Source organism: Calidris pugnax, unplaced genomic scaffold (genome assembly GCF_001431845.1).
Source record: "Calidris pugnax isolate Ruff unplaced genomic scaffold, ASM143184v1 scaffold269, whole genome shotgun sequence".
Taxonomy (NCBI): domain Eukaryota; kingdom Metazoa; phylum Chordata; class Aves; order Charadriiformes; family Scolopacidae; genus Calidris; species Calidris pugnax.
The window spans coordinates 1330145-1348812 of record NW_015091347.1 but is presented as its reverse complement, the minus strand read 5'-3'; the positions used below and the strand labels follow the sequence as shown (position 1 = coordinate 1348812).

Sequence of the window (18668 nt, the reverse complement as noted above, 5' to 3'; positions counted from 1 at the left end):
TTTTTGTTACATTTCCAGACAGTTTGCTGACATTAAGGGAAGGTTTCTTATTATTAGAAAGTGCGTATTACAGGACTGTGATCCAAATAAGTACAATGAAGGCATATGGTAAGATAAGAAATGTTTCTTTTAGACGTATGTGAGGTAAATAAATACGTGCTTTTAAAATTGGTGTCCATATTTCTAACTGACCAAAGACCTTGGTTCCTCAGTGTACTTCAAGTCTGCATGGGAGAGGAGAGGGAGAGGGAGAGGGAGAGGAGAGCCCTTCCTTGCAGGCAGGAGGGAAGGGTGCTTGTACCCAAGCACTACCCGCCTGCAGCCTGCCAGCTCATGAAGGGGGAGAAACCTCCTCCAGGAGTCACCCACCAGCTCCGCACTCCCCCTTATCGCCCCACACCTGCTGGCTCTCCAGCCCAGGGGAAGTTAATAGGATGCTCCTGCTTCAGAGCACAAGATCCGGGCTGGATTCAGCCCCGTGCCCCTTCCTGCAGAGCCTCCCCCCCCCTTCCTGCTCGTGCTTCTTAGCCCCTTCAGCTTCCCTTTGCCTGGCCCTGCTTTCCCACCCTGCCTCGCGTCTGATTATATTGGGGCTGCATGTGTAAGTACAGCCTCCTGCCATCCTAATCATCTAAAGTGGCTATTTGAATAACAGTTGTTGGTGCCTGTAGTTTCCTGTAATTTCCAAAAGGAAACAAATCCATGCAGACTGCAATTTTGCGCCTATGAATTTTGAATGAATATCTCTAAGAGCCTCAATTTCTCTCCCTCTTCCTTCCTCCCCTCCCTTCCCCTGCCTCCCAGGCCCAGCTGAGCAAGATGCTGTCACCCACGGGTCTTGACCCAGAGGCTTCTGTCTGGGGGTGGATGTTGGGCTAGCAAGGCTTGATGCCTCCTAGGAGAGACACAGTGCCACCAGCAGAGCTCGCTTGCTTGAGGAGCTGGAGAAGGAAGATGGCTGGATTGCACCCTACCCACAGGAGACAGGATGAAGGGACGCGGAGGCAAAAGCACCTTTCAAGCCTCAGGTGTTGGGATTTTCCCCAGCGTTGCCACCTCCAAACTGAGCTTGGGAGGTCCTTCTCTACCCACCAGAGCTCTAGTGGTACCTGCCCTTTGGCATCTCCAAATGCCCTTTGGAGATGCCACTGCTGGCCAAGATCCTCCCCTTCTAGCACAGAGCAGCTGCAAGACATCTCTTCTCCAGAGCTGATTTCTGTGACAGTGACAGTCCCTATTTATAACCTTCTCCCTTTCAAGTTTCCCCTCCTGTTTGGCTGGATGCAGCTTTATGACAGCAAGGGTTCTCCTTTTTATGACATTGTTGTTTTTAAAGTGTTTTTATCACCTGGTTTTATTACAAAATTACTGTACAGCACCCCAAATGCCCCAGCAGTGAGGAGGAAGAGCAGCTCTGGAAATGCAGCAACTCTTTCCTGAACAGCTTGCTGCCTTTCTGGGGAAGTGGCTGTGATTTGGTGATGGATGGAGTGCTTGTTATCCAGTATATTTTTATCCACAGATATATAAAGCACTTGGTGATCCCAGTGGATACAAGGCACCATATAAATGTAAATCATTATCATTATCATTAAATACCTTCTGCATCTTTTAAAGCTACCAGTTGGAATCCAATACATAACGGGGCAGCTGGTGTCTGGGCTTTCACTGGTGAACCAAATGCGAGAGGTGTGATTTTTGTCTTTGTTAGCAATTAAATGCGGTATCACGGAAGAATTTTATTTTCCCCTTGCAATTTTTCATGCTGCCTCTGATTTGAAAGTCACTTCTCACCCACTATGAGAAATCTCTGCAGACTTCCCCGGCAACAACCTGAATAAGAAGCAGCCACCTCGGGTGCGTGGATGCTCCCCGGATTATCCGAACCCAAGCGCTCAACCCCAGTGAGAGCATCCCCCAGGTGCTGCGGGGTCACAGGGAGGAGAGTTCGGTTCCTACGTGATTTAGGACTCAAAGGAGAATATAGACACTTGCCTCCAAAAGGTATGACTCTGCGGTATTTCTGCTCGGCCGACCCCAGAAATAACTGACTGCACAAAACCTCCTGGATGTCACCCACTTCGCAGCCGCAATGACCACTGGTGACACGGCAGACCATGGCTATAACCCGAAGTTCCTTTCTGCTTCACCCCAACCCTTTTTCCCTTTCTTTAGGGGAGGGATCTGAGCCTGAAGGACTCGCTCAAGGTCGTGCAGGGAGGTTTTGGCAGTGCAGAAATGAACCTGGGACTCCTGTGTTTCCGTCCAAGCCATAAATCACCGCATTCCTTTTTCTGCCCATACATCCAGGAGGACAAGCCCAGCAGGCAGCAAGCTGGGTGCCCCTTCTCTGGTTTTCCCACCAGTGCCAAGCTTGTATTTTTTTTCACTAAAGCTCATTTTCCTTCTTGCATCTCCAGCAAAGCCACCCAGCTGCCAGCTTCTCCCCATAGGAATTCATCTCCAGCTGCATTACACCCAGTGAGATGCTTCCACTCCAGTTTCTGCTTCCCACACCCAGCTCAGCAGGAGCTTCAGAAATATCAGTGGCTTCTTGGGTCACTGCTGGCTACATAGATGCCTCGGGAGAGGGATTAACCCTATGGAAGCAGCCACTGATGTGGTGGGCAGCACAGGGTGGATACCGTGGTGGTGGGTACCCCAGGAGCCACATATTTGGGGGTGAGGAGCCAAGTCCAAGCTGAAGGCATCAGTGCACTTGCCAGGGAAGGATGGTCCACTGGGATTTCCCAAAGGGAGGTGGTTGAAACAGGGCCAGGTTACTCTCGGAGGTCCTGGACCCAGGTGCTGGGGACTGGCTGTCCCAAGGGACCAGGAATCAAAAATATTTCATTTCCTCTTGTCATGACAAGCAGAAGGGACAGAGTTGGAAACCTCTGATGTGACATGGGTCCAAGCCCTGGCTTTTAATCTATGTCCCTATTAACCTGCAAGCAGTGGCTTGCAAAAGTTTTGCAATATTTATTTAAAGGAACAAGTTTTTTCTTAGTTTCTGATTTTTTTTTCCCCTGTATATTTTCCCCCCTATTTTCCCCAGCCTCTCATGAGTTGCAGCCTCCCGCTGCCCAGGGGAGATCTTCCATTTAGCTACATTTTCCTTTCTCATTTCATGCTGTAATGGAGATTCATCATAGGTGTTAAATCCGTAACTTGCTGTGAATCCCTTGTCTCTCTCTGCGGAGGTCAGAGTTGGGCACGTTAGAGGAACCCAGTCGCTCAGCTTTGTGCCTGTCCCCTTGGAGGGAAAAGCCTCACCCTAATTCCCAGGAGTGGGGAGAGAGGGGTCCTGGGTGATCCAATGCCATATCCTTTAAGCACCAAAAAAAAGAGTACTAGCCCCTTCCAGAGGGCCATCTGTCCAACCTCTGCCTTAGCATGAGATGAATATCCTGGAATGGGGAAGGTTATCTGCTCATTAATTACCAAGGACACCCACAGGTCAATCATTAAGATGCAGCTATCCAGGTTTGAAGGCCAAGTTGAGCTAAAAGGAGTGCCACAGCCCCAAAACCACCCCTGTCCTACCATGAGACGGGACACTGACCTCCATCAGACACGCCGAGAGGTGCTTTAAAAACAAATGCCACTTGGAAACACCAGGAGCAGCTAGCAATGTGATGGATTTGTAAGATGACCTGGGGAGGCTGCTGGTTGCAGCTGGGAGCTGCAATGGCTGGACAACGCTTAGAGGAGTGGGGGGAATGCAAGAGGTGGGAAAATGGGAAAAGCAACCCAGGATAGGGCTGGCCAAGCTCCCAGACCTAAGAAAACACATCCCTCCAGGCCATCCAAAAGCAGAGAGCTGGAGTGGGCAGGCATCCTCCAGCAGGAATGCCTCAGCATCCTCTCCCAAAGCATCTTCTCTGCTTTCTGCTTTGCCCTGCCAAGCCTTGGGTTCATTTTTCATCAGGGGGAAATCGATAAGAAAGCGGGGGCTGTCGCTCAGGTGATGTCACGCTTCGAGGGCCTCATTCTTCTCCTCCAGCTGACAAGGGGACGGGAGTCAATACTTTTGTCAGGTCACTAACAACCCACCGAGTTCCCGGCCGTGACGGATTCCCCAGCTGAGCAGCCAATGAGAGCAGCCCCAACGCAGAACGCTGCGATCTATATCGCATCCATGCATGCCTGAGAGGCAAAAAGAAGCCCACGAGTGTATTTATAATGCAGATAGAGAGGAGCACAGGTAGGATACAGATGGGGAGCTCCCTCTTGACTGGCAAGAGGGAGAAATAGGTGTAGGTCTGCAAAGCAAAGAGAGATCTGCATGTGTGGGGCTTGTGGTGCAGAATGCAGGGTGTGCAGAATTCAGCGACCCAGAATAAAGCTGAATAATCTCCCCTGTCCAGAAGCACTGCATACAGCTCCAGCCATTTGGGGCTGTGTGTGATGCAAAGGGAAAAGGCTCGGGGGAGCACCCTGGGATGGAGAGGGAGGACCACAGGATGGAGAGGGAGCACCCCAGAATGGAGAGGGAGCACCCTTGGATGCAGAGGAAGCAGCATGGAATGGAGAGGGAGCACCCTGGGATGCAGAGGGAGCATCCCGGGATGGAGAGGGAGCACCATGGGATGGAGAAGGAGCACCATGAGATGCAGTAGGAGCACCACAGGATGGAGAGGGAGCACCACAGGTTGGAGAGCGAGCACCCTGGGATGCATAGGAAACAGCACGGGATGAAGAGGGAGCACCCTGGGATGCAGAGGCAGCACCAGCTCCCGGATGCCTCATGCAAACTGGGAGGATTTTGGGGGATGGGACACAAAGGTTTGTGCCCAGAGCAGGAGGCGGCACCGTCATGGCCGTACAAGCAATGAGCCCAGCAGGATTTTGACACCCAGCAAGGACCACCCACATAATTTCATGGCTAATTCAGGGCCACCATAGCACTCGTGGCTCCTCTGCGGGGGGCAGGGAGGTGGGCAGAGCCAGCAAGAGGGCAAAGGGATGCAGTCACCACCGCATCTGAAGGGATGACAGAGAATCGGGAAGGCTTTTTTTATCAGCTCTATGTGTTTTGCATCCATCAGTTCGGTACAGACCAGCAGACTCCGCACAGAGAAGCCAAATGCTTCATGTTCGATAAAAACCCGGGTCAAGCCCTCCCTGCATCAAGACAAGAAATCACAGATTGGCTTGAGAGCCCGAACATTAATCATTTCTCGCTGCCTCTCTTCCCATTTACTCTCTGGTCCTTCAGTCTTCAGCGTTCGGGCAGGAATGCTGTTGTGGCTCTGAGGGTGTAAGCCAGGGGAAGCTTGATGGGAGAGGTAGTATCTGCTGGTGGACCCAGTGATGTAGTTCAAAGAAAACAGATGGGCTTCCAGGCACACAAATCTTCCCTCGGTATTCAATCCTGGCTCTACAGCGCCGAAGGCTACCCGTTAATTTACGTAGCAAACAAGAAGACTTTCATGGTATCACCTAACCCCGGGGCTTTAAGAAAACATGAATTTTGCAAGACTGCTCATAAAATGGTGTGAGGCAGTAACACTGGACCAGGCTTTGAGGGGGCAGAGGCAGCATCTGCTTAGTGCTGGCCTGGCCCAGGTGAACTTCCCTCCCTGCCATTAAACACCAGCCTCTGCTTGGCTACAGCCCTGGCCTGCTGGGAAGGAATATACTTACCATTTTTAATGCTTTTGATGAAAAAAACCCTAATATCCTGGTCACGCAGTGGTGTATTAACTGTGTCTGTTGGACTGGGACAGGCTTGATGGCCAACTGGGTGTTGTCAAAAGCAGTGGACAAACTGAGCTGTCGCTGCAAAAGCTCCCGGTTTCCCAGTTACTACCAGGAAACTCCCTCTGGGATCCTCAGGAAAGGGGATTTCACTTTTTTTACTCAGCTTCTGCCCATCTTAGCAGCTCTACAATAGCACGGCAAAAGCAACAGAATGGTAGGGATATACTTCATGTGAAAGAAACCCCTTTTCTTAGCTTTCCTTTCCCTATATTTGTTGAACTGGGAAGTCATTATTCTACAGTAAGGAGGTTGGCAGAAGCTGGTGAACGCGTCCCATATGGCATTTCACCTGAGTACATACAACCAATGAAGCTGTGCTTAATGGGGACGTAAGTGAATCAATCTTGCTTGTCTCCTTGGAAGAACAGTGAGCAGAGCTCATGTGGATGCTGCCTTGCCTTCCTCCTCCTTCAGACAGGCAGGGGACAAGCCCCTCCAAAACGGGGGAAGAGGAGCAATTCCCAGCACCCAGCTTGAAAAGACCCATCTCGGGAAGACCCATCTCTGGAGCAGAGTTTTTAGCACACGGTACCTCTTTTTGGTCTGTTTTTCCAGCTGTGGAGTGCACAAGGCAGAGGTTGCCTTTCCCTCTGAATTTGTCCAGCTCCAAGCCCCTCCAAGACCCTGGGTTTGCCATGGTCAAGCCCATGGAGACACCTTTCCACCCCACACAGGTGGGTGCTGATGAGGAAACCTGTCCACCCTCAGTTATCAAAAGGAGCCAGCTCAGAGCGCTGTAAACTTAAGCTGCTCAGACGTGACATCAAATATTTAGGTTATCTGGGATTTGTGCTCGATTGTTTGATGTTTCTGTTTCATTCTCAGTAGACCCGGTTGCTATTTTGCCACTGGAAAAAATCCCAGCAGAAAATGCAGCTTCATGAAGACCCAAACTTTTTCAAGAAGAAGAGACTGAAAGAAAATGGAACACATTTTCATCACTTCTTTTTTCATTCTGAATTGATGTCCCGACTCTACATCCTGGCTTAGGTTGAATTTCACATTCAGAGAACTGTATTCTGTTAAAAAGTATGGAAAAATTCCTGAGATGTCTCCAAGCTGAACTGTTTCTGGATTTGAAACATCACCTAGTCCATATTTTCTCATTGCAGCTCAGCCTTACAAGCAAATATTGAAGAATGGCCTTTCCCAGGCCATAGCCTCTTTATTTTCTGATCAAACTCTGATAAAGAGCAAGAAAGCTGGGAAATGCAGACGTCTTAAGCTGCCAGAGATCATTTTGGTATTGAAAATAGATTTCTCTGCTCTGCAGGAAAGGGCTGGAAAGACTCAGCTAGAAAGAAGACTGGAATAAAATAAAAAAAAAATAAAATAAAAAGAGGAAAAGGGTTGTGATTGAACGTGAATGCACTTGACACCTCTATGACCCTCCTCTTCTCCTGGCCCTAGCTTGTGCCATCTTAAAAGACAGGAACTCTCACTTCAAATTAACTTAATCTGTAGCATTAAATAATTCATGTTGGTTTAAGAAAGCTTTATTTCTAATGGGACACACATGAAGGCAGAGTTAATATTAGAAGAGGCCGTGGAGGGAGAGGAGACAGGGAATTAGACCATAAAAGGTGAATGTACGAGTTAATTGCCTATCAATTATTCACCTGAAATCTCTGGAGGTAGCTCCTCTGCCTCCCTCCTCACACCCCCAGGGTCCTTTTGTCCCGATTGTCACCAAGTTCCCACCAGCATCCCTCTGGGACCAACCCTTTCCCCGTGCCGAGCTGCAGCATACGGGAGCTTGCTGGGATAGCCCATGGGTGGAGGCACCACATCTCCTGTCCACAGACCAGGACAGCCTTGGGATGCTCCTCCCAAGACACCAGTGAAGGAGAGCAACCACGCTACCATCCAGCTTCCACAACACCTCGCCATGCTTGGCTTCACCACTCTCCTGGCACGGTGGGTAGTGGCTACCTGTGGCCACCCGGGACTGAGGCTTGGCAACACGGCTGCCAGATCAACCCAGCGAGCCAGGGCTCCCCCCTTCCTCCTCCCCTCTCCTCCCTCCCGGGGAAGCCAATGCTCTCTTCAAAGTTTCTCCTCGCTTGGCTGCCTTCGAGATGTGGGAACTCAACACTAATTAACGTGTCTGCGAATCCCAGCTCGGCTGGCGGGGCCTCGAATTCATTCACGGTCCCCCGAGTGCAGAAGGATCCACAAGCTAGCCCTCTGGCTCCTTAAACTACACGGCTGGCAGATGCATATTTTAACAACACACATCTGTTGGCTATATAATCTCTTGTATTTGCCCTCCCTGCTCCGAGCTTTGATGGAAGACCGGAGGGAACTCTCCAGTGGTTACAGCCAAAGTGTTTGCTTTGCAATTTCACTCGATTGCTGTCTGATTTTATTTTTAAATTTCTCCAAGTCCTAATCAGGCTCTTACTTTATTTAATTAATACCCCGGCTTAGTTAAATAGATCATAAATTAAGAAGCCCTGCCATTAAAGATGTACCAGGTAGCAAATAGCCCTCCAGTGGCTTCCCAAAGCCTGTCAAACTGCTGCCCCAATGCCCTTCGCTTGCGAAAACCATAGATGCCTCCGTGTCTCCCAAATCCCTTCTCATCAGCATTTCTCAGCTTCTTCCTCTTCCCTGCTGGGGCAGACATCCCCAAGAGAGACATCAGAGGCTCCTTCCCTGGACAATTTGAGCAATAGTAGGAAGGAAGGTGAAAGAGACCTGGAGAAGGGGGAGTCCTTCAGCTTTGGGGTGGGTTAACTGGGCTCCTGAGCAACATCTGTCCCTGAGACTCTACAAATAAAAGACTTCTCCTGATGCTCATGACAACAATAGGCTCATCTGTTTGAGTGTTTGGACTTCCAAGGCTACGGAATGATCTGTTCCGCTGCATTTAACCATGTAGATTTGAAAACAATGTGACAAAACCTTAAATGTTTAATTAAAATATGGTGTAGCTCTGCATCTGAGCAGGGAAGTAGGAGGCATCAACCCCGTAGAGCTGTTGTCAGACATGAATGACAGCAGTTGGGAACTGAATTGGGAGGCATTAGGGGATTTCTTGATACCAAGGAAGTGGAAAAGCTGGCAAGAATGGACAAGGCAGCACCAACCCATGCAAAAAAAAAAAAAAACAAAACAAAAAAACAAAAAATGAACAGACATAGTGTTTTTCAGAAACAAGGCTGGGAAGTGATAGAGCAGGATGGGGTTCACCAGAACTGCCCCCAACATCCCCAGCTGGCTGATGAGACGCTCGAGTCGTTGGCAAACCCAGCAGCACACTTTGGGCTCCCAGCCACGAGAGCCTTCCAGCTCTGCTCCAGCTGGGATAAATCATTTCCTCGAGAGCTGCAAGGTTTACACACAGGTTTGGGGATGGTGTACGGGTCTTCTCCTGCCTGGGTGATGTCTGCAGCCCCAGGTGAATCTGGGCAGACTGGGATGAAGGAACATCCTATAAGCATCTTCTTCAAATGAAGCATCGCTTCCTAACACAGCGAGACGAAATCTGGGAGAGCCTCGTCCCTCCAGAGATGACTGCTTAGCTCAGGACTAAATCAGGCTCACCAAGTCTGGTGGTTTTGGTTGGAAGTGGCTTTTAGGATCACTGAGTCCAACTGTTAACCCAACACTACCAAGTTACCACCAAACCATGTCCCTCAGCACCACATCTATGAGTCTTTTAAATACATCCAGGGATGGCGACTCCACCACTGCCCTGAGCAGCCTCTTTCAAGGCTTGACAACCCTTTCAGTGAAGAAATTTTTCCACCCTAAACCTCCCCTGGTGCAATTTGAGGCCATTTCCTTTTGTCCAATTGCCTGTTCCTTGGGAGAAGACACTGAGCTTCCCCGGCTACACCTTCCTTTCAGGGAGTTGGAGAGAGCGAGAAGGTCTCCCCTCAGCCTCCTTTTCTCCAGGCTGAACACCCCCAGCTCCCTCAGCCACACCTCAGAAGTTCTCCAGACCCTTCTCAGTCTCCAGACCCCTCACCAGCTCCATTGCCCTTCTCTGGACCCGCTCCAGCCCCTCAATGTCAGAGAACACCAAGTGAGTGGACGTGCATGGAATCCAAAAAGGAGAAGCACCTGCACAGCTGGTGGCATCACACATCTGTAACCACCAAAACCCTCTCCCTGTACATTTTTCTGTACAAACAGGCACTTTGCCTCCCTCAGGTAAGTTTAGCCTGACGTGTTGCACACTGTAACCGGCTGTCAGGAGCCAGCGTTAGCTCTTAACACACGGAGGGTTGGAGGCATCTACTCTTAATGTGCCATTTCTATTCCCCTCCATTGGGCTGGTTAAAACACAGGTCACAGACCACCCGTGGCAACGGCCGCCTTCGATGCCAGTAGAACACATCATCCTCCTGCAAAGGTATCAAAATGCGAGCTGCTGACCGCTAACGACCTTCCAGACCCTTTCCGAGGGTGGGGATTATCACCCACACCTCCCCAACCAGCCCTAAATCGCCCCAGAACATCTGCATAAATACATCTGAAGTGCAAGATGTGCTACCCACACATTGCAAAACCCCATTTTCTTATCGATCGGGCTGAAGTTGAAATGTGCTGTAACTTTAATTTTCTTAAAAGGAAAACACTCTGCAAATATAAGTTGCTGAACATCTTAGGTAAATGTACCAATTAGCAACTACCATGTATATTCACATAAACATTAACTACCATCTATTCAACACATTCCATAACCCCAAAGATAATAACGATTTCCTTTTGATCCATAAAAACATCTCTCTGCTCAATCAACGCTTCGCAGCAGCTCGCAGTTCTGACGTCCGCCCCTGCGCCCTGGGACTAAATTAGTTTTGAAATCTTTAGCTCTAATTAAATAACATTATTTCTTTTGTCTAGCTCCAGCAATGCGTTCTGCCTTCACAACAGAAGGAGGGAACCCAGGCAAAGGATTGGAAGGCGACCCAGCTTGCAGAGGTTGTCGGTGAGAGAGAAACCTCCCCCCTGACAGCCGCGTTCCGCTTCCCAATTCATTTGCTGCCTTCTTTCATGTATGGGCACATGTCAGAGCTTGGAGCTGCTGCGAAGGGTTGATTGAGCAGAAGGATGGATGAAAAGAGAGTCATCTTTATCGGCGGGGTCAGGGAAGGAAGAGGTGGGAGTTGTGTAGGTTTGGGGGTAGGGTACTTCGCAGGGTTGTGCAGGGAAAAAAAACAAATGCAGGGGAAATTACAACCCAAAAGTTAGAACTGGTTTTCGTGGTGGTGCACACCCCCCGGTGGGGCGCACCTTCAATCAGAAATAATTCCTTAACTCACTTTCTTGGCTGCTTCGGGCTAATTAGCGTTGATCTGACTGAAAGGACTAAAACTCTTGGTTTTAGTCCACCAACCACTTTGTCAACCCTTCCCCTTTTCCAGTGCTGCTCTCCTCCCATCTCCCACTCAAAAAGGGTCTTTACAAGATGCTGGGAGCAGTCTCCTGGTTGTGGTCCCACGCAACATCCTCCCGTGTTGCTCATGGGAAACATTAATTACGGGGAAACACACAATGCCAAATGATACGTATGAAAATAGATGGATGAAGATGGTAGAATGAAGGTTTGGTGGGGATCAGCCTTTTCTCACTCTTCATATCCTTAAATTTTTGCTCATGCACTCTTGAATTGGCACATATATTTGTAGAGCTGAAGAAGCAAACATTTTGTGACTGCATTATTCATCCCAGAGTTTCTCTGCTCCCTAACCAGCTTCCTTTCCTACTGTATTTGGGACCAAGATGCGCCCCATTGCTCTCACAATGGATTCATTTCCAGTCCTCCTGGTTTAGCAACAAAACGTTTTGTCAAAAAGCCACTCGGTGCAACAGCGAGGACAAAAAAGAAGTAAATAACCCCCAATATGCTGGGGAGATGGGACTTACCGAGAACGGTCAGCCGGGCAGGTCGGGATCGGATGGCCGCTTGAATGGCCTGACATTCGTAGACTGCATCATCTTGAAGATCAGCTCTCAGGATTTTCAAGTGATGCTCTCCGGATAGATGGTCTCCTACGACCAGATAACGTGGGTAACCTGCAGAATGAAAGCACAAGTCAGGAGGCAGCTGGAACGACGAGCCCAAGGACCCAGCATCGGTCCAGAGCCCTAGCCGCCCCACAGCCACAGCAACCGGGCAGCTTCTTCCCCTCCTTGGCAGCCAGCCCAAGTTGAGAGAGAGCGAGGCCTTCCAAGTTCAGGAAAGAAACTGCAGGTTTTGCCCTAAGAGTTCAAAACAGAAGTGCTGAGGAAGGAGCATTAACTGAAATCCTTTGGAAAAGGCATAAGCCCTTCCACCAGGAAACCCACCACCTTCTGGAGACCTGGCACAGGATTTCCTTAACTCCCCAAGCCAGCCCTGCACATGCTTGGGGTGAAACCTTGGAATCCTTCTCTATTAGGTCTGGGGAGGTACCCTGATCAGCCTGCCCCGCGTTTGGAGACATCTGAAGCACCGCAGAAGGAAGGCTGCCATCACCCCATCCTTCCCTGCTCTCGTGATTAATGCACTGTGTAACGCAGGCAGCCTGGCACACGGCTCGTGTTTTTGTTGTTTCGCAAGCCATCAACAGCAGGATTTGCTCTCCTGAACCGCAAGAAATACAAATGATGGGTTTGTTTGTATTTAGCTAATTAGATGACTGGCTGAGCTGGTATCACGCGAGCTGGCAGTTCCTCTCGCTTAAAGCAGCCCCAGCTCCGTTAATTGTGGAAGTCGTTCACACACGCTACATCCTTCAGCAGAGCTGTTGTTCCCCGTTCCCATTGCAAGGTCTTGTATGGAAAGCTGAGCTCTAATATATGTAAAAGTTGTGGTGCGGAGCTTTGAAAAACAGTTGAAGAGGGAACTGCTCACTCAGACGAGTCTGAGAAATGAGTAATTGTATGTATTAGAAACTAAGAGGAAAAGAAAGAGATATTACACTTTAGAGGAGAGTGGGGTTTCCAGAGACCAAGAGACACGAATCCTCCCCTGGTTTCTGAATTTTCTGAATGCTGCTGCTGGACATGGAGAAAACCTCTCTCAGGTCTCCTGTGCCCTGCAGTTGAGCGGTGGCAACATCACACACGTACAATGGGAGGACAAGGCTGCAGCTCCCAGAAGGGCTTGGTGCCCTCCCAGGTTTCTGGCTTTCAAGCAAACCCTTTCCACTTCTCATGTGAAATACTTCACTAAAAAATTAGTGTTTTCCAGCAAAAATATATAGAATAAACTGGATAATGTTTCCACTTATTGTTCCAGAGTCTTCACCAGTTGCAATAAACCCTCAATCACAGTGCAGGCGTGGGATTAAGTAACAAGAAGTCTGGGGAATTTTATTACCAAACTATAATTTGCCAAAAGTACAGTTTAAGGAAGCCACAAGTACTTGTGGGCTCCGCTGGATTGCAATAAACACATTTATCCAAAGCAAACAGGGACTTTTTTTTTTTAAATGTCAATACAGGCTCTTTCAACATTTACAAAGATCACAGCCTGCATTTTGGAAACACGACATTTGTTTCCAGGAGTAAACCCAAACCAAAGCAAGGCCTTCCAGAGGGTCAGATCACACCAAGGGTTTTGCTTCAAGTCAAGAGAGGCAAAAAAGTTCGTTTATTCCCTGTTTCAATACTTATGTTTGGCTGGAAGGTTTTGTAGTTGAAATAAAAACACTCATTATTCTCAAAACAAATATTGAGGCTGCACCTGCGCTGTGGGGCAGGGGGAGATCCCGCTTTCCCTGGGCAGGCAGGGCAGTGTCACCACTTACTGGAGAGATCCCGTCCGACTCCGAGGGCGAGCCCGTCTTTAATCCACAGCACGATGCCATTGTACTCGGGGATGGCGCACAGCAGCGTCACGGGCTGCCCCGCGATCACCACCTGGTCCTGGGGCTGCTGCGTGAAGGAGGAGGCTTGGCCTGGAGAGGACAACGGGAGAGAAAGAGGAGACTGTCAGATTGTCGGTTCTTGGGTGGTTTTCCACGCGATGCGGTGCCTTGGGATACAACACCCCCCCCTGTGCTGTCACAGCACAAACCTGAGGCTGAATTCTACAGCATTTAATTACATGATCGCTTTTTGCCCCCTCGTGCTCTCAGATAAAAATTTGCAATGGTTTTTCTCCCTGGGGAAAAAAAAAAAAAAAGAAGGATGCACCAAAGAGGTGCCAGGCGTTTCCTTTAGCTATTTTATTCCAGATTGCGGTGTTAATGTTGTAGCCATCAGCTTGCAGGAACAGTAAGACTTCGTATTACACCCAACACAAGACAACATTGGTCCTCTGTTTCTGAGTCTCCCTCCCACTTCATCTGCTGTCTTAAATTGGGATGCAAAGTTAGAACCTGCTACACAATGCACAGGAGTACCGAGTGTTGCTCCCAGCATCACCTACTTGTATTTGCTGGGAGCTTCATCCACATCTGGGGACGGAAGGAATCACAGAATCACAGAATCTCGGTGGTTGGAAGGGACCTCTGAGATCATCGAGTCCAACCACACAGCAAAAAAAACCCAAACAAAAAACCAAAAAAAAACCCCAAGAAACAAACCACCACACCCACAACAAACACCACACCACGGAAGCGACAGCCCTGCTTCAGCCCTGCCTTTTTGACAAGGTTTCATCATCAAACTCACAAACCGTACAACTCTAATGAGCCGAGCTCTTAAGCATGACACCTACCACCTTGGTTGACACAGGTGGACCAGGCATGGTTGTTTATCACCCCTCCCCTCACCCTGAATGCTGCAATATCAGCTCAAAGCCCTTGGGTCATCTCCTGCCATGCTGAGATGTCTCACACCTCAGGCGTGAGGTTAAAACTTCTCATTTTCAAGAGAAAGTGCCCTGGTGCAGTGGAACCTCTTTCACATCAGGGTTTGCTCAGCCCTGGCATTATGTTTTACTTTCACTCTTTGAAATACATCATCATTCCTTGGCTTTGCCATGATTAAAAAACATTCAAAGTGTTAATTTTCCATTGGGCAAGGTGGGAATCTGGGATGGCTGGACAGCACATCCCCGTGGTTCAACGGGGATTGGGGCACAAGGAAGGTCACTCCCTTCTTCCTTGTAAAGAAAATAGTAAAAGCAAGAACAAACACTAAGAAGGCACCCCTAAACCAAATAAATTCAGAGGTGTCTTAGAGAGATGGCTCATTGTGCTACAAGCTAGCACATGTAGGTAGTGCCACAGTCTCATGCTGGAAGGTCTCAAATGATCTGCTGATACCTGGACACCTTGTGAGCACAGTCTTTTGTCTTAATTACTTGTAGAGCATCTGAATAATGGTTTCACCAGCACAAAAATCTGGCTCTTACTCTGGATACAGGAGAGAGCTGAGACAGAGAGAGGTTGGGAGACTGGCTGAACGACTGGATTGATACTCGCTGTGTTACCTGAGGGGTTTTAAAGACCAGGAGCCTTGCTGTGCGTGAGTTATCACCCTGCAACAGGCACGGAACGAGAAGCCCCCACCCCTCAGCCGCACGGCAGCTCAATACGCAGGAGCACACCGGGATGAAGAAAAAAGTTTCTCTTTAAAATCAATTTGTTAAACCAGGACAGTCTCCACGTGAACCACCCTAAATCAATTCAATCCTAATTTACATTAACTCAATTTAATCATTGACTGATGATTAATCCTAAACCAAGGTTAAGTGTGACACAAGTTCTCGCAACTAAACTTGTTTCCAAATGAGTTGTTGGCCCTTGCCTACAGGGCAAAGCTACAAAGCTCAATCATTTTCCAACTTGTGCAGTTAAACCAACGCAAGCCCCCATGTGAATGCTTATATTTCAATTTAATTTAGTGCAGCTTAACTTAAACTTGCTCTTAGCTAGCTAAAGATGCACGGGGAAGAGCAGAGCCATCCTTTCTAGGTTTCTACGCATTTACATACGTCAGGTTAAAAAGGTTTGCTGAAATTTTTTGCAAATCTCCCTGCAGTGCCCACGCACACCTTGAACACCCTATTTCTAGGCATTTCAAAGGTCTTGGCTCTCCCAGAACCCACATAGGGCCACAGAGATGCTCTGGGGCTGGAGCCCTTCTGCGGGGAGGACAGGATGAGAGAGTTGGGGGGGTTCAGCCTGGAGAAGAGAAGGCTCCAGGGAGACCTTCGAGCCCCTTCCAGTCCCTCAAGGGGCTCCAGGAGAGATGGGGAGGGACTTTTTATAAGGGCATGTAGTGATAGGACGAGGGCTAAAGACTTCAAACTGAAAGAGGGGAGATGGAGATAAGATGTGGGGAAGAACTTCTTTGGTCTGAGGGTGGGGAGAGCCTGGCCCAGGTTGCCCAGAGAAGCTGTGGCTGCCCCATCCCTGGAGGGGTTCAAGGGCAGGTTGGAGGGGGCTTGGAGCAACCTGGTCTGGTGGGAGGTGTCCCTGCCCAGGGCAGGGGGTTGGAACAAGATGATCTTCAAGGTCCCCACCCAAAGCATTCTATGATTTGCAAGGAAATCATATTTTCATCACAGGTGTTCCAAAAATCTATGGTGGTGGCTCTGTGTCTGGTGCTGCACACATGACAGGAGAGGTTTACGCCAGAGGAGATTCCAGCTCTTTCTGTGGGGAGAAACTTGCTGGAAGTCACGAAGGGGCTCTGATACCAGCAGAAACCCTTGCCATGATGAAGTAAGATGTAGAAATTCGGTTTCAAAGGCAATATTAATCAGCTTTGTAATTTATTTGGACTCACAAAGGACAAGCGATGCTGGATACTAGGGAAAAGTGGGGATGAGAGAGAAAATTAGAGAAGGAAGCAGAAAAAAAAAGTGAGCATTTTGCTTTGTTGTTATTTTTTTATATATATTTTTTTCCACCCGCTAACTATGTTTTCACGGCTCACTCCGTAATCTTGACAATTCTCAAGGCAAGCCGGGCAAGCGGGGACAGCGCTGGAACGCAGCAATAACCCAAAAAGATTGTTTTATCGGCGAGAATTATCAGGTTGTCAGCTGGGAGCTGCAAGAGCCGTAATGAGAAAGTAGAAGCACAAAGTGGTGTCCATGCCCTCTGAAAATGTCCATTAAGCAGAGGCTTCATTTGGTAATTGCTGTTGGAAATGAAGCCCTTTTTAGTGGATTTTTTTTTTTCTTGATTTGTTTTAGAGAGCGGCTGATGGCCATGGAAAATCAGAGCAGAAACATGGCATATGTCTCCTGTCTTTTCCTTCCCTCTGTTTGTTCAGTGTGAAAAATTGTCACTTGAAACCATTTTTTTTTTGTGTCCAAGGCTCCATCTCAGCTACAAACAGCTCCCACTCCGTCACAGGAGAGGAGAGACGGGGGTAAGGACCTTAAGAGCATTACCTGGACCAGTCCCTGCTCCACAGCAGGATCATCTCTCCCTAAATCACAGATAAAAAAGAAGCAAAGAGAAAAAGGTACTGAAGGCAGAGCTCAACTAGCTTTCAAATCAGCTTAAAGTCTGATTACTGGGTTTAACTGGGTTTGGAAGATCAGAGGCCCGTCCACGTTACAGCTTTCAGCTGTCTTATGTCTTAATGTCAAAGGAACAAGTAATTTGCAGAAAAGTTTTAAGGGAGATAAGGTACTTGACAGAAAATAACTGAAAATGGGGAGATTGGGAGAGAGTGATTTACAAATGCAGGTTGAGCGGTTTCAGCTACAAGAAAATAGGCTGATACACGTCAATTGGGTATTTTTCCCATGAACGTTTACAACATTATTACAAAATGGTGCTTTGGCTCCAGAGCAGGGTGGTTTGACTCCAAGGACGAAACAAACCAAGCACTTCAATGATTACACAAGACGCTGTTGATCAACCAGAAGCTTCCCATTCTCCCTCTCCTCTCCTCTCCTCTCCTCTCCTCTCCTCCCAAATAGAGCATTAGCCATTTAACTACAACCTGGCTTCCCAAATCCAAATCCTTGTAGAGTTCAGACCACATGAGCCCAACCAAGAGTCCAGGTGAGGTACCCACATCACCCACACTAGTTACCATCTCCTTCTCACCTTCTACAGCACCTCCCTGCCCCATGAAGGGAATGCAGGGTCTGGTTCTGGGAAGTGCTCCTCTGCCCTGTGGCAGGAACTGCAAATGCCAGGGAGATGCAGCAACACATACGAGTGCCCCCACCCAAGTCCAGTCCTCTCCCACACCCTGGTTTTCCTCTTTTCAAGCCTAAGGACTGGGCATACTTTCAAAGAAGGAAAGAACCCAGTTGATGCTTGGCTTCCTACAAGTGTTGTTGGGAGCTGCTCGGCACCGACTCTGCCCCCCCAAGAGCATCCACATGAGCATCTTCTGCTTGTCATCCGGCAGAGGGGCAACCAAGCACCAAGCAGAAGCAAAGAGTAGGACTCTGAATTCTTTGTCGATTTTTCTTTGAAGGAAAAGCAAATGGATATGTAAATGAGATGCTAACCTTGTGCCTCTTGGCCATGTGCCAGCCTGATGGCAAAGCCCTATCCGCGCTCTCAAGAGCTGCCCTTCTGCTGAATGGGGGTTGTCAGCTCCAGGTTGACCTATTGTTGTAGAGAGGGGGGCTTTGGTGTCAGAGAAGGTGCAAGAGGCTCTTGATCTTAGAGCCTCATCTTCTGGTTGCCGGCTTTGCTTCGCTCCCCGAGGAGCTATTTACTCTGCCAGACAACTGCGTGACCCGTTTTCTGGCCCTGCGATCTCCTGTCTTCTTGGAGGAAGTCTCTCTAAAACAAAAGCAGGGGGCACTTTGCGCCGCTATTGAAATCCTAAATGGCAGGAACAAAATGGGAGAATAAAGGACCCACCGTGAACAGCGAGCAGGCAATAATGCTAACCCTGCTTTCAAAAAATCACAGGCAGGATCCTTATGAAGTCACAAGCATGTCATAAAAGTCTAAGGAAAAAAAAAGAGAGAACCACTTTAGAACTCTTTATATTTCCTTAATGGATTTTGCACCTGTGGCTCCTGTTTT

General features: G+C 48.6%; 1 protein-coding gene across 2 annotated transcripts in view; it reads right to left on the bottom strand.

Moving 5' to 3' along the window:
* Positions 1–18668, bottom strand: part of KIRREL3 (kin of IRRE like 3 (Drosophila)) — a 266584-nt gene that overhangs the window by 106485 nt on the left and 141431 nt on the right. For both annotated transcript variants that reach the window (XM_014961052.1, XM_014961053.1), the window contains exons 3-4: positions 13515–13664; positions 11647–11796 (exon numbers count right to left, since the gene is read on the bottom strand). In XM_014961052.1, the coding sequence (XP_014816538.1) occupies positions 11647–11796; positions 13515–13664 (300 nt within the window). The remainder of the gene's footprint in view (positions 1–11646; positions 11797–13514; positions 13665–18668) is intronic.